Source organism: Mustela putorius, unplaced genomic scaffold, assembly GCF_011764305.1.
Source record: "Mustela putorius furo isolate JIRA1106 unplaced genomic scaffold, ASM1176430v1.1 tig00003836_pilon_pilon_pilon, whole genome shotgun sequence".
Taxonomy (NCBI): Eukaryota; Metazoa; Chordata; class Mammalia; order Carnivora; family Mustelidae; genus Mustela; species Mustela putorius.
The window spans coordinates 15,264,706-15,279,211 of NW_025421989.1; the positions used below are offsets into that span (position 1 = coordinate 15,264,706).

The 14,506-nt window shown below is 43.2% G+C and overlaps 1 protein-coding gene across 7 annotated transcripts in view; it reads right to left on the reverse strand.

Moving 5' to 3' along the window:
• SH3KBP1 (SH3 domain containing kinase binding protein 1) overlaps positions 1-14,506 on the reverse strand; it is a 340,162-nt gene that overhangs the window by 73,088 nt on the left and 252,568 nt on the right. For all 7 annotated transcript variants that reach the window (XM_013059639.2, XM_045089360.1, XM_045089361.1 and 4 more), the window contains one exon: positions 11,863-11,957. In XM_013059639.2, coding sequence (XP_012915093.1) covers positions 11,863-11,957 — 95 coding nt within the window. The remainder of the gene's footprint in view (positions 1-11,862; positions 11,958-14,506) is intronic.

A 14,506-nucleotide genomic window follows, 5' to 3' on the forward strand; every position in this document is an offset into this window, starting at 1 on the left:
AATCTCGGGTCCCCGGAAAGAGAAGAGAACTTCCACAGACATTATGAGAGGCAGGCAGCAGGCAGGGATGAGGGAGGCCTGAAGGGATTTTAACCGCGGACAAGCCGGCGTGGAAGCCCCGGAGGCCTCATTACTCACAGCCCGTTTCCCTCTTAGAAAAAGATGCTTCTATCTGAAGCTTCTTCAGAGAACGGCACCCAAAAGATACTTCCATACTGGTCCAACTCCAGGGTCACCATTTATACTGGGCATCTCCTGGAATTGTGGGGCATGGCCATTGAGGTTGCGCAGAGACAAATATAAAAGAACAGCTTACCGAGTTCATTATTTTATTTGCAGGCTATACAATCTTAAGTTTCAGGAAATACTTGTGCTTTTAGCCTTTTTTCTAATATCAGAATGAAAGAACTTCTACTCTCATAAATCAACTTCAAAAATTAGTAATGATGTGAAAAGGAGATATTTGCAGAGAGGACCTTTCCTTTGTACTTATGATTGGGCTTTAAGCATGACATGTGCCATTAACACATAAAGGCACGTGAACAAGTCATACATAAAATGCAACTCATTAAGGAAGCACTTTTACATTTTGGGGGGTCTATTTAAACATAATCAAGGATGCAAAATTATGCAAGTCTTTTTCCATAGAAATTTTCCGTTTTCTACTTGTTAAGTCATTTACATTGAGATGACAATTTAATGCTAATTTTTTAAAAAGAGTTATTTATTTGAGGAAGAGAGGGAGCATGCATATGCACAGGTAGGGGGAGGGGCAGAGGGAAAGAATCTTTAAGCAGACTCCCTGATGAGCATGGACCCCGCCGGGAGGCTCAGTCTCAGGACCCTGAGATCATGACCCGAGCCAAAACCAAGAGTCGGACACTTTACTGATTGAGCCACCCAGGTGCCCGTTTTATGCTAAATTTTGAAAGCTGTTTCTTTTTTTTTTTTAAGATTTTATTTATTTATTTGACAGACAGAGATCACAAGTAGGCAGAGAGGCAGGCAGAGAGGAAGGAAAGCAGGCTTCCTGCCGAGCAGAAAGCCCAATGTGGGGCATGATCCCAGGACTCTGGGATCATGACCTGAGCTGAAGGCAGCGGCCTAACCCTCTGAGCCACCCAGGAGCCCCTGGAAAGCTGTTTCTAATGATACTTTTGGCTCATCCAAAGCACGTGGCTAGTAACACAGTCTACCTCTCAAGGATGTTCATCCTATAGCTGAGTGTTCATTTGCATTTATGTTTAGAAAACTGTATTGATTCTCCATCTTGACACATGTTTTTCTTCCATTAAAAGGGTAGTAGATATAATAAAAAATCATTTTGCTTCATTGCCAGAGACACTGACATTTATAAAGCAGCTTATATTATGTTTTAAGAGATTTTCTTAGCTCTTGCCCTACCTCTAAGAGGTAACAAAGAAAGCTGTTATGGATGAAGGCCAGGGAGTATCTTCATTTCACAGATAAGGACCAGGAAGGAATATGAGGTAAAGGGCATGCCCATGGCCATTATGAACATCAAGATCATCCATCCAAGCCAGCTGTAGCAACTATTCATAAATTCCTAAATGCCTACGTTCCATTTCCATTCTTCACCAGACATATCTATATTTGAGTTTTCAAAGGAAAACTTATTCCTTGGCATAAAAATTTGTTTGGGGGTCTTTTTCTCTCTACTCTGTGAATTTGGCTTATAGGCCATGTGCAATGAGTGAAAAAATACAATTCCCAGGTCAAATCTAGGCCCTCAGGCTGCTCAGCTGAGCCCAAGCCTGACTGGTAGCGTGTGGTTACATCTGTTTGCCACCTTGGGGGAAAAGGCTCTGATAAGGGAGATCTGTGGTCTTATGTTATAAAGAATATTCCCAGGAAGACTGAGGACAAAACCAATGTCCTTGAAATTCATGCAATTACTTATCAGGCAATTATTTAGTCTCAAATCGCCTTATAAGAAAAACAGACCAATCAATATTCTCTTAACAGTAGCATTGCAGAGAATGAGTTCTTAATTTTGCCGAAGTTCGATTTAGCAGTATTTTCTTTCAAAGACTGTGCCTTTGGTGTCATGTCTAACAACTCTTTCTCCAATGTTTTCATAAATAACATTCTGTGGTTTTGGTTTTACATGTAGATCTATGTTACATTTTAGTAGAACTATTTCACATGTAGATCTACTCAATCCATTCTGAGTTAATTTTTGTAGGATGTGTTAAGTTTAGGTTAAGGTATTTTTGTTTTTGTTTTGTTTATGGATTTCCAATGGTGCCAGTACCACTTCTAAAAAGACTACCCTTTCTTTCTTAAATTCTCCTTGCACCTTTGTTGAAAATTAATCGGCTATATTTTTGGGGTCTGTTTCTAGACATTCTATCTTGGGGGCCAGCAAACTATAGCCCATGGACCAAATCTGGCTTGCTACCTATTTCTGTTCATCCCACTGAGAATAGTTTATACATTTTTAAATGGTTTTAAAAAACCAAAGAAGAATATTTCAAGGAATGTGAAAATCACACAAAATTCAAATTTAAGTGTCTATAAATAAAGTTTTATTGGAACTCAGCCATGCCCATTCATTTGCTTCTATGACTTGCTTTTGCATAGTTGCAACAAAGACCATCAAGCCTAAAATATTTACTCTCTGGCCCTTTTCAGAAAAAGTTGGCTAAGCTCTGATCTAGAATATGAGGCTCCTTATATATATCCATGCAGAACCTCAGGGGCTCTCTGAATGCCATTGTAAAAAAAAAAATGCTTGTAAGGACAGAAGCTTTAAATAGAACCTCCTAAAGCCCTGAGGAAGGCAGAAAAGGAATGTACTTAATAGCCAGCTACCCTTTCCAACTAGGACTGAAATATAAAAGCCTGAAGTAAAACTATTCTTACAAGGATGAATTGTACTACATTATCTAGTTAACTAGAAAATGGAGGAAATTTAAGTTTAAAAGGTATTTATTTTTAATGATGTTTTTCTTAAATATCTCTCTGAGTCATAAACTAAGAAAAAACACTTATAATGTGAAAGATGACAGGTTAATGTCATAAATATAAGGTATTTTTATAAAAATCAATTGGAAAATGACACACAAGATTTTCAACTTGAGTAATCATTTTTAAAAATGCAAACACCTATCAGATTAGCAGAGATTAGAAAGAATGATAATATCCAAGGATGACAAGGATAGGAAAACATATTCGCACACACTGCTGGGGAGGCTAAATTGGCATAATCTTTCATAACATCCCTCAAATATATTTAAAAGGAACTGAGGCAGCATTACAGTTAGCTACTTATCATCAAGAAATAATAACAACTATTACCATTTTTACAGTACTCACTCTGAGCAAGGCATGCTAAGTGCTTCACCTCCTTTAACTCATTTAATCTTTGCAATGCGAGGAGGTAAGTACTACCATCAACCCCACTTCACAGATGTGGAAACTGAGGCACAGAGAAACTGAGCAATCTTCCCAAGGTTATACAAGTAGTAGAAAGTGGTAGAACCAATTACATGGGCAAGAGTTTACAAAGTGATGACCACATGCAACATGGTCTAAAATAAGGAAAATCTAGAAACAAACATAAAAGAGAACTGCAATACTTTGTACAGCAGGACTCTAAGGAACTATTTAACCATGCTGCCGAAGACAGGCATGATATGTTTGGAAAAAAGAGGGTTACAAAATAATGTGTGTGTATATGATCTTATTTTCTTTTGAGCTGAAATTTGTGTGTGTCTCTGTGTGTAAAACACTTGGAAGACTACAGCTCAGATACTGAGAGGTACCGAAGGTGGTGAGGTGATTTCGACTTTTCCTGGTATTTATCTATTTATCTGTTTTCCTTCTCACTTTTTCTCTAGAGTAGGTATTACTCATATAATTTTAAAATACTATCTAAAAGTACATCCCATGCTACTTTCTGTCTCAGAAAAGCATATTTTAGTAAAATGTAAATGTGAACGTAAAGAGCTTTGTGATACTTCCATAAGACAGAGGTTATAGAACTATAATAAATTACTTCTTTCCTAAGAAAAGTCAAAAAATAGATAATAAAAGGGAATTTCAGGGCAAGTACTAAACTGAATTTCAGGACAGTTCAGTACGTGAAGTAAAAACTTCCAGTCACTGGGCGTTTGTTTTTTTCTTCTTCCCATAATAACTTCTCAGAGCACTAATGAGAATTCAACTTTTACGTTTCTAAAGCCCTTTGAGCCACAACATCTCATTTAATTCTCACAATGGCCCTCTCTGAGTAATACAAACAGAAAGGTTGGCCATGGAAAACAGAAAGAGTTTCTCTAATTCGCTGAGACACCTGCAGGTTTTTCTGTGTGTTGCAGGAGAAAAGGATCCCGTGGCGGTGTTGCACGGATTACTAACTTCCTGCCGCTCTGGACGGGGGGTGACTGTCAGGCTGAACAAACGCAGGGTCCCTTTCAACAGTTCGGCATCACTTGCGGGGGCATAAAAAGCTGGGGAGTCTCATCAATGGCAAACTCCTCTATCAAAAATCTGGCCTCATGGCCATCAGAATTTGGGGATGGTACTGTTTTGTCCGTCTCCTGGTAAACAAAAGAGAAAATTTCTACCACATCAAGTCCTACGTTTACCAACCTCATCTAATTTTAAAAAAAAATTTAAATTTAATCTAATTTAAAAATTTTTAAATGAGCACAGTGAGGAAGAGTTTTGATCCAACGTACTTACGGTATCAGGATTCTTCGCAACGGTTCCAGTGTTCTGGTTACTTTAAAGAGGAAGACAAAACAGAAGCGAACGGTATTCCTTGGGATTTCTAATGCTCTGAGGAGGAGATATATTGTGGCTTCTGACTCTAGGAAGGACATATGCAGTCTAACACATAAATACCACAAAAAATACGTCCTATGACACAAAAGACGCATTTGGTGAACACTGGCGTTCTTCAGATGTGTGTAAGCCCAGATGATCCCGGCCCTATGCTTAACTTCTTCATTCACTCATGAAACATGTCCTTCTAATGGGTCTGTCAGTGTGTCATCATTTTCAGGGTGACACCTGCTAATTTACTCCTCACCCTTGAAACCACACTTAATCCTAGCATTTTAGCTCTGCTAAAAGCTTCAGCAGTGCAGAGAGAAGGGGTCAAGGCCAGCAATCTATTTAGCTGATGGGCTTTCTTACACCAGCCTGAGAACCTTTCTTGAGATTCCTAAAACCTCTTCTCTTTGAGGAAACATCCTTACTTCCTATGGGGCGGGAAGCAAGGGAGTGTGAAGACATTTCTCTCGTGAATAAGTGTTCCAATTAATGAATTAATCAGAGGGAGGCAGGAAGGGAAAATAAACATTAGAACAAACAAAGGAACACATAATCACAGGATGACTTAAGAAGGAGCTCAGGACTCCCACCTGCCTCTTCCTCTCTCCCCTCCTTCCTCCCTCTCTCCCGCTTCCCCTTCTCTTCCTTCCTTCCTTCCTTTCATTCATTCTTCATGCTAAAAGCAACCAGAAAACTAAGTGGTACCCAGCAGGAAGAAAGAGGAAGGCAAGATCAGCCGGCATGGAAGAAAGCAGAAGGAAGGGGGAGAAGAGAGCTTCAGGCACGGAAAGAACCAATATTAGCCCTGAGCTGAGCCCATCATCTCCTCTGCACTGATGAGCATTTCATTTCTGTGGAGGGGACAGTGGAATCAGAAAGTCGCGGATGATCTGACCCAAAGCGATCACAAACATGGATACCACCAACATGCAAGCAGACGGGGTGATGGCATGGTAATACCATTTCCCTGATTAAATAATGATCACATCTTTAAGGCAGAAAGCAAATTTGATAGGCACTTGCCCTAGATATCCAGCAACAGAGGGTGACTCTGTGAGTAGATAAGTCGCCTCTGGGAGCGGCTGAGCCCCACCTTCTTCTTCTTCTTCTTCTTTTTTTTTTTGACTTTTAAAGATTTTATCTGTTTCAGGTTTCACTTGGTAAGTCTTCAACATTTGGAAACATTATCAGCTTGGAAGAAATATGGAAGAGAGATGAGGATCCTTTGGAAGAGAAGGGAAGTGTCCTAGAGTTCTTCCCTAATTCTCTTTTTGGTTATTTGCAATTTACCACTTTCTATCCCATCAGAAAAGTAAATGTCGAAGCTGAGCCCCACCTTCTAAGAGCATCTGACAGCCCCACAAGGCAGTTCAGGCCCCACAACCCCGCCCTAGTTCTGCCCCTGGCATGGTTGGAGACCCTGGGAAAGTCACTCCTGCGCTCTAGGCCTCTGGTCCTTCCCCGTGGTCTACACAGGACACCCGTGGTCCCACCTAACTTCCAGGGCCACCATGAGGGAAAGGAATGGCGATGAGGGGCCCTGGGCTGCTGCTGCCAGCTACCCTGGAAGCGTCCTGCACTGGGAAGCCGCGATCGCGCACATAAACTGACCCATTATTAACTGAGGTGCTCAAGAGTTGTCTAGAAAGGAGGAGTGTAGAGATGAAGGAAGCTGCAGCCCTAACTCCGCCCTCACAGCAGGTCCAGCTCCAAATACTGAACGGTCCCTGGTTTGAAATATCCTGAGGAAAAGGTAAGACTCTCACCTCATATTTTTTTCTCTTCTTGAAAAGATTTTTAATTTATTCATTTGAGAGAGAGAGAGAGAGAGAGAGAGCAAGTGAGAGCATAAGCGGGGTGGGGGGGGAAGGGGAGAGGCAGAGGGAGAAGCAGATTCCCAGCTGAGCAGGGAGTCCTAGGTGGGACTCGGTCCTGGCACCTGGGATCATGACCCCAGCTGAAGGCTGACGCTTAACCACCTATGCCACCCAGGCACCCCACTTTGTATTTTTTCTTCTATTTCTACCTTTATCTAATCTTCTGGCTTCCTTCTTTCTCTAGGGCACATCTATCAGTTTCCTCCCCCTCCTTCCATCTCCATGCTCCATGGTTTTTATCAATAATATTATCTTTCATAGTGTTTACTTTCATGGTCTCAAATAGGCTTATACCCATGAAGAAATGAGGGCGGGGAGTGTCTGCTTTGTTAGGGGTCAAAGACACAGCTACTCAGGGGAGCTTTTTTTTTTTTTTTTTTTAAGATTTTTATTTATTTATTTAACAGACAGAGATCACAAGTAGGCAGAGAAGCAGGCAGAGAGAGAGGAGGAAGCAGGCTCCCAGCTGAGCAGAGAGCCCAATGCGGGTCTCGATCCCAGGACCCTGGGATCATGACCTGAGCCGAAGGCAGAGGCTTTAACCCACTGAGCCACCCAGGCGCCCAGGGGAGCTTTTTAATAAGAAATATACACTTAAAGATCCTTGTTTACAAAGGGCTCACATGGGAAGCCCTTCCTTCCAGGTTAGGGGGGCTGAGGCCAAGAGACTGTCGGCCAAGGTCAGGAACATCAGCCCTCTCCACAGCTGGGCTCGCTTACCCCCAGGTGGCAGCGGTCTGAGCAAGGAGAGCCCGGAGGTGGCCACCGTTATAGCTGAACCCCAGCCTGGCCTGCACCAGGCTGCTCTCAGCCTTTCTTTAGGGAAAGCAGACCTTCATTGGAAACCAGACCCAGAGGCTTCTGAACCCTTTCAACCATGCTCTGAGCACAAATCACGAAGGCAGGGATGGGGGCGGCAGGAACACAGATGAAGGAGCTATTTTTGAGTGACTGGAAATAAAAGCTAAACACAGGTGTGTTCTGTGCAAATGGAAATGTTCCCAAATCCACAAGAATTCTTTATAAATAAACTAAAAAACAAACCATTTGGGTTGCCACATTTCATCCTAGTTTCCAGGGACACACACAAATAGTTCAGGTCTTTGCACATTATTTCAGGAACCGTGGAGGGCTTACAGGCACCCGCTAAGGGTGTCTGACTCATTTTCTAGAAAGCTACACGAAATGACAATCTAGGGCTAAAAACGAGGGCAATGCCTGCCCTGTGACTCCTGCCACAGCCCAGAAAAACAGGACAAAGGGAAACCACCTTAGCTAACTCTGAAACAAAAACACCAATGGAATTTGGGGTAAATTGAAAACCTCTCCAGCCAAAGAAGTTGAATTTAGACAATAATGATTCAGGTCTTTCATCTCAACTCATACACATAATAAAGCAGCATATCAAAATACACATTAAACAAATCAAAGCGAAGCTCTTCTCTTTACAGTATCAACAGCACACATTCATCTAAATGAATTTATAAGTGATTCTTTAACTCTGAGGAAGATGTAAGAATTTTCTATAACGTCAGCAGGGTATGACAGACTCAGAGTCCATTTCCCCCCACTTTTCAGCAAGTAAAATACTTAACGGCATATTTTTTCTCCAAATTCTTGCTGAAATCTCACCCCTTGTGAATTCTGAGCTATTTTCAGGCAAGTCTTCCACCACTGTTACCGCCCCCCCCCCCCATAACACGGTGTTCCTGCTCCAGCAGCAAACTGGGCCCAATCACAAGAGCCCTTCCTTCCCCATTTCCAAGGTCAGAGAAAGAGCAACCAAAGTTGAAGTGACGATCTATGTATACGCAGCACCTTAGCAAATCCTCACAGCAGCCCTGTGAGGTCTGCCTTCTGGCTGAGGAAACTGAGGCTCAGAGGGGTTAAGTGAAATGCCCAGTGACACACAGCCATAAATGGTGTTGCTGGGATTCAAACCCTGGTTTCTCTGAGCAGGTAGCCTACAAGGCGCTTGTCATTTTAAAATGCTTCCAACCAAGTGGAACGTTAGGTCAAGGGTGGCAGATATTTTGGGGGAATAAAAGTCAAAACCGGCAGAAGGACAGGATATCAAGAGACCCGATTTCACAGACCATATAAAAGAACAATAAAAACAAAACTGATAGTGCACAGGGGACATTCTAAAGTAACAAGCTAAAAAATGGGCCCAGGTACATAATGCAGCATGAGTTAAGACTGGCTGTATTATTAGCTATTGAAAAACCAGCTACGTGGGTTGACAGAGGGCATCCTGGGCAGCAGGAACACGGCCGGGGTCAAGTTAGGGAGGATGCATGAGCAGGTTGGGGACATCCCAGGAGAGCTTGCTGTAGAACAGTGATGTGGACCAAGACCAGAAAAGCCAGACTGAGGCCAGAGCGCCTGGGCAAATGGGTGCCAGGAGAATCGAGTTGGATTTGACAATAAAGGAGAGGAAAGTTGCTAAAGACTTTCACTGGAGCAGAGGGGTCCCACGAGCAAAGCACCATTAGGAGATGATAAAACGAGGGGGCTGGGGTGCCAGCATCCCTCCGCCCCTGACCGCCCCAGCGTTCTCCTCTGGAACAGGTGCCATGGAGAGAGCCGGGAGAGGAAGGAAGTACAGCCTCTGGCCTGGGCCTGGCTCTCCCAAGGACATGAAGAGGCAGGGACACAGGACGGCAGAATCGCTAGGTTCTGGCGCTGCTGGGCTCACGAGCGTGGGTAGGGCTGACGGAGGGGGAGCAAGGGTGAAAATGACACAGGCGCTCTCGGCCTGAGGGGCGGGAGCAGGGTGTAAGCCAAGTCAAGAGGCCAAGTGTACGGCAAGAAGAACGAGGTCGCGTTTTGCAACTGTCATAATATTATCTATAAGCTGCTTCCATTTCTAAACTGCACTTAACTGCAGGAAGCTACGAAAGCAGGGACATCTGGCACGATCTCCCGGACAACTGAGACCAAGCCTGGCACAGCCGTCCGCTCCTTTCCCCGGCCGTGCGCACGGAGGATGGAACAAGGAGACAGTCTCTTTCTGACTAAGCTCCTTAGAAAAATTCAATTCTTTTTATCAGACTGGATCTCAAGCTGGTAGGAACAAAAACATCAAGATGAATGTGTTCTCATCATATGTAATCAAATGACAGGGACAGGAATATAATATATTAAGGTAGAAATAGATGTATTCAGATAACAGACCATCCGTGGTAGGTTCCCCCCCCCCCAAACCTTATTAAATATTATTGGTACATCTGGTTTTTGGTTAAAAAGAGGCTGCCCCCCTCTGGATGAAAAGAAAAACAAAAATAGTAGAGTGCCTCCCCCCATTGCAAAGCATGGGTTACTGTGCTCTCTGGGCACTCGTCAACAGGAGAAAGTGATCTGCCCCTTTCCCTGTAGGACTAACACCAATTATCTGTGCTGATTATTGAACTATTCGTATTTGCTTTACACCTATTTAGCAACTTCCTTATTCCGAGTGTTCCGTGCAGGGTATGGTTCAAAATAGGAAACGCACCGTGCAGAAGCCACCTGAAGGAGGCGCGGCTGAAGGTTGACGGGGAAGGGTGGTAAAGAAAGGGAAGAACTGCTCTGCCTCCTTGGCAGAAAGGAACAAGACAGGCCGCATTTTACCCGGCTCTGATTTCCTCCTGCCACGGAAAACACTTAGGAGAAATACGCTAAAATGAATGCGGGAGAACAGCTTACACGTAAAACAATGGTCAAGTCCTTGGCCTCTCAGCAGCACTGGGAGTAGTTTGCTATTCCAGAAAGGAATTCCATCACTTTATGGACACACCTGGGGATGCGGGAAGGGGGTGTAGGCAAACCCCGTGATCCCCTGCTTCTCTGTAATGGCCACAGGAGCGAGACCCAGAGCCTACTCCCCCCACCCTAACCCCTGCCTGTTCTCTCTCCTCTTTCCCCGCACTCTCCACCCTGCCAATGCTTTCCAGCCCTGCACGAGCACAGGCAGCCATGACGGCCCCCAAGTCACGCTTGTCCCGAGAACATCACGTGTTCCCTGCCACTCACTTGGACCTCAGAATAAAGCTACTTAGACATCTGAAAGATGGGCCAGCTTTTCACCATACGTGACCATCATGAGAATCCTGTTACTCAGACAAAACGTGATCTATTCTAGGAATCATTTAAATAATGTATCTTTCGGGGCACCTGGGTGGCTCAGTGGGTTAAGCCGCTGCCTTCGGCTCAGGTCATGATCTCAGGGTCCTGGGATCGAGTCCCGCATCGGGCTCTCTGCTCAGCGGAGAGCCTGCTTCCTCCTCTCTCTCTCTCTCTGCCTGCCTCTCTGCCTACTTGTGATTTCTCTCTGTCAAATAAATAAATAAAATCTTTAAAAATAAATAAATAAATAAATAAATAAATAAATAAATAATGTATCTTTCAACCACCTACTTGGTGAGGACCATTGCATGAAAGCATAAACAGTACATGGTTCGGGCCCTGTTAAGCTGTGTCACTTCACACGGATTTTTATAGCTCTCTGTATGTTTATAGAGCTCTGCCTGCAGTGATGATAAAATCAAGCAAAATTGAAAAGACAAGCAAAATTCTCTCAGCCATGCTACCTGTCTTTGATCAGAATAGCACACATTCTTTACACATTTGCTGCCCGTGAGGTATGACCTGCATTTTTTTTTAAAGATTTTATTTATTTATTTGACAGAGAGAAATCACAAGTAGATGGAGAGGCAGGCAGAGAGAGAGAGAGAGGGAAGCAGGCTCCCTGCTGAGCAGAGAGCCCGATGTGGGACTCGATCCCAGGACCCTGAGATCATGACCTGAGCCGAAGGCAGAGGCTTTAACCCACTGAGCCACCCAGGCATCCCTGACCTGCATTTTTAAAGCCCCTCTTTGGATACCTCAGGACAGGGAGGGCTCTCCAGCCAAGCAGGCCACCTACTGGGTTAGCGGCTCTGGGATGGAGTTTTCCACCGGGCCGTGCCAATCTGCAGCTGGCTCCAAGGCCAACAGAACCGATTTGGTTTTCAAGTTCGTTCACTCACCTGGATGTGTCGGGCTTAGCCCGATCAAGAGAAAAGACGCAAGAGTCTTTCTCAGGAAGGAGTTCAGGAAATGAAAATCAAATGTTTAAAGGCCTAAAACAAAAGCTTGTACCGTCCAGTCAATGCCTCTGAGCGGCTCGCCGTTTCAAAGGCAGGAGGGAAGCTTTGCTTACCTTATTGATGAGAGTCACTATATCTCCTTCTTTGATTGTCAATTCATCATCATTCTGCGCCTCATATGGAAATATTACTTTGCAGTAATCCTTGGCTGTAAGAAGAAAAGACAACACAACCTTTACAATGCCTCTTCTAATGGGTGACTCAGGAAAAGATGCCCACTCCCACATTAAGTTCAGGGACAAGCACACTTAACAGAGAGGATAAAAGGATTGAATAAAGAAAGGGTCACTTGCAAGAAACTACCTAAGATTGCTCATCTGGGGCTCACGCTTACTTATTCTCTTCACTTTTTCCCCTTCACAAATCATGTGATGTCATCAAGTGCCATTGACTGCTTTGCGTCTCTCAGGCAGAAAACCAAAAAGATTTCCTTGGTCTCAGGTGTATATTTTATGTGCTCTTTATTTTATATACCATTTTCTATACTCTTCGGGGGCATGTATAAGCAGACATGATCTACAAAGAGCAAAAAGCTTAAATTCTGCCCTCACTGCCTTCTTCCACACCTCACTGAATCAGAAACAGGTATCTGTGTATGTTAAATGCTTCCAAGGTACTCAAAACAATAAAAAAAAAAAAAAGACTCCATTACGGTGTATCTCCTGAGACAGATATTTCTATGTGAACATGTGTCAACCACAAACAGCCAACAAATACTCACTAAATGTTCTTTATATACATGTGTATAGTGGGAAGACAAACTTGTTCAAATATGTCCCAAGGTCTCTCTGGGGGAAACTATTTAGGTGAGGATGGTCATTAGCAAGGATGTCCCCCAAAGACAGAGAAACACTGAAAACCAGTTCAAACATGCCATCAATTATATGCTTTTGATGTCTATCTGATGTTAGCGGTGCCAGGCTGACTCAGTCAGAAGAGCGTATGGCTCCTGATCTTGGGGTTGTGAGCTCGAGCCTCCATGTTCAGTGTAGAGATTGCATTAGTAAATCAATAAACTTAAAAAAAAAAAAAGCAAGCCAATCTGATGTTAAATCTTCTCTATGCAAAAGCACCAGTTTAGAAGAGAGCAAAAACATTGTCAGGTATCCGGGAAAGTAAAACTTGGAAAAGTGGGGTTCAATGACTTGGGATTGAAGGTAGAAAGGAAAATTCCAGAGAATTAGTATCTACTGGGACAGGCATTTTTTATTCTGCAGCTAAGTCAACAATCCTAATGGCTTTAGATGGCCTTAGATATTTCCCAAGGATCAGGCCAGTTCCTGCAGACAGATCATAACTTAGAGCTATATATGCAAGTATTAATTATATGGTCCCTAGCACAATTTATATGACTGAATTTTGGGGGTTTTATTATGGTTAATGTCACATCAATCAAAGAGAGTGATATATAAAATAAAGGCAATAAAAAGATCTGTAATACAGACACACTGTGGTCTAGGGTTGGTTCAGATATGATGGGAGGGAGAGGGGGCTGGGAAAGAGAGGGACTCACTTTCTGTGGCAAATAGTTTTGTTTTCTGTCCCATGGACAGAGTATATCAGTTACATGCCCTGTCCTAGTGTTGGAAACCTTTCATCTTAGGTACTCTGGGCCCCTGATGCCTTTTGCTCATTAAGCCATGCCGAAGGGGACTGGTTTTAAATCCCATCAATATTAATCGGCCTAAAGGAAATAAAAGCAAAAATGAACTTTTGGGACTTCATCAAGAAAAAAAGCTTCTGCACAGCAAAGGAAACAGTCAACAAAACAAAGAGGCAACCTACGGAATGGGAGAAGATATTTGCAAATGACAATACAGATAAAGGGCTCATATGTGAGGTCTATAAAGAACTCCTCAAACTTAACACATACAAAACAGATAATCATGTCAAAAAATGGACAGAAGACATGAACAGACACTTCTCCAAAGAAGACATACAAATGGCTAACAGACACATGAAAAAATGTTCATCATCATTAGCCATCACGAAGATTCAAATCAAAACCACATTGAGATACCACCTTACTACCAGTTAGAATGGTCAAAATCAACAAGACGGTAAACAACAAGTGTTGGAAAGGATGTGGAGAAAGGGGAACCCTCTTACACTATTGGTAGGAATGCAAGTTGGTGCAGCCATTTTGGAAAACAGTGTGGAGATTCCTCAAAAAATTAAAAATAGAGGTTCCCTATGACTCTGCAATTGCACTACTGGGTATGTACCCCAAAGATATAGATGTAGTGAAAAGAAGGGCCCCAATGTATGTATGTACCCCAATGTTCATAGCAGCAATGGCCAGAGTCGCCAAACTGTGGAAAGAACCAAGATGCCCAGGGTGCCTGGGTGGCTCAGTGGGTTAAGCCTCTGCCTTTAGCTCAGGTCATGATCTCAGGGTCCTGGGATCGAGTCCCGCATCGGGCTCTTTGCTCAGCAGGGAGCCTACTTACTCCTCCTCTCTCTCTCTCTGACTGCCTCTCTGCCTACTTGTGATCTCTCTCTGTCAAATAAAATAAATAAAATCTTTTTTAAAAAAAGTTAAAAAATAAAAAGAACCACGATGCCCTTCAACAGATGAATGGATACAGAAGATGTGGTCCATATATACATGGAGTATTACGCCTCCATCAGAAAAAATGAATACCCAACTTTTATATCAACATGGGTAGGACTGGAGGAGATTATGCTGAGTGAAAT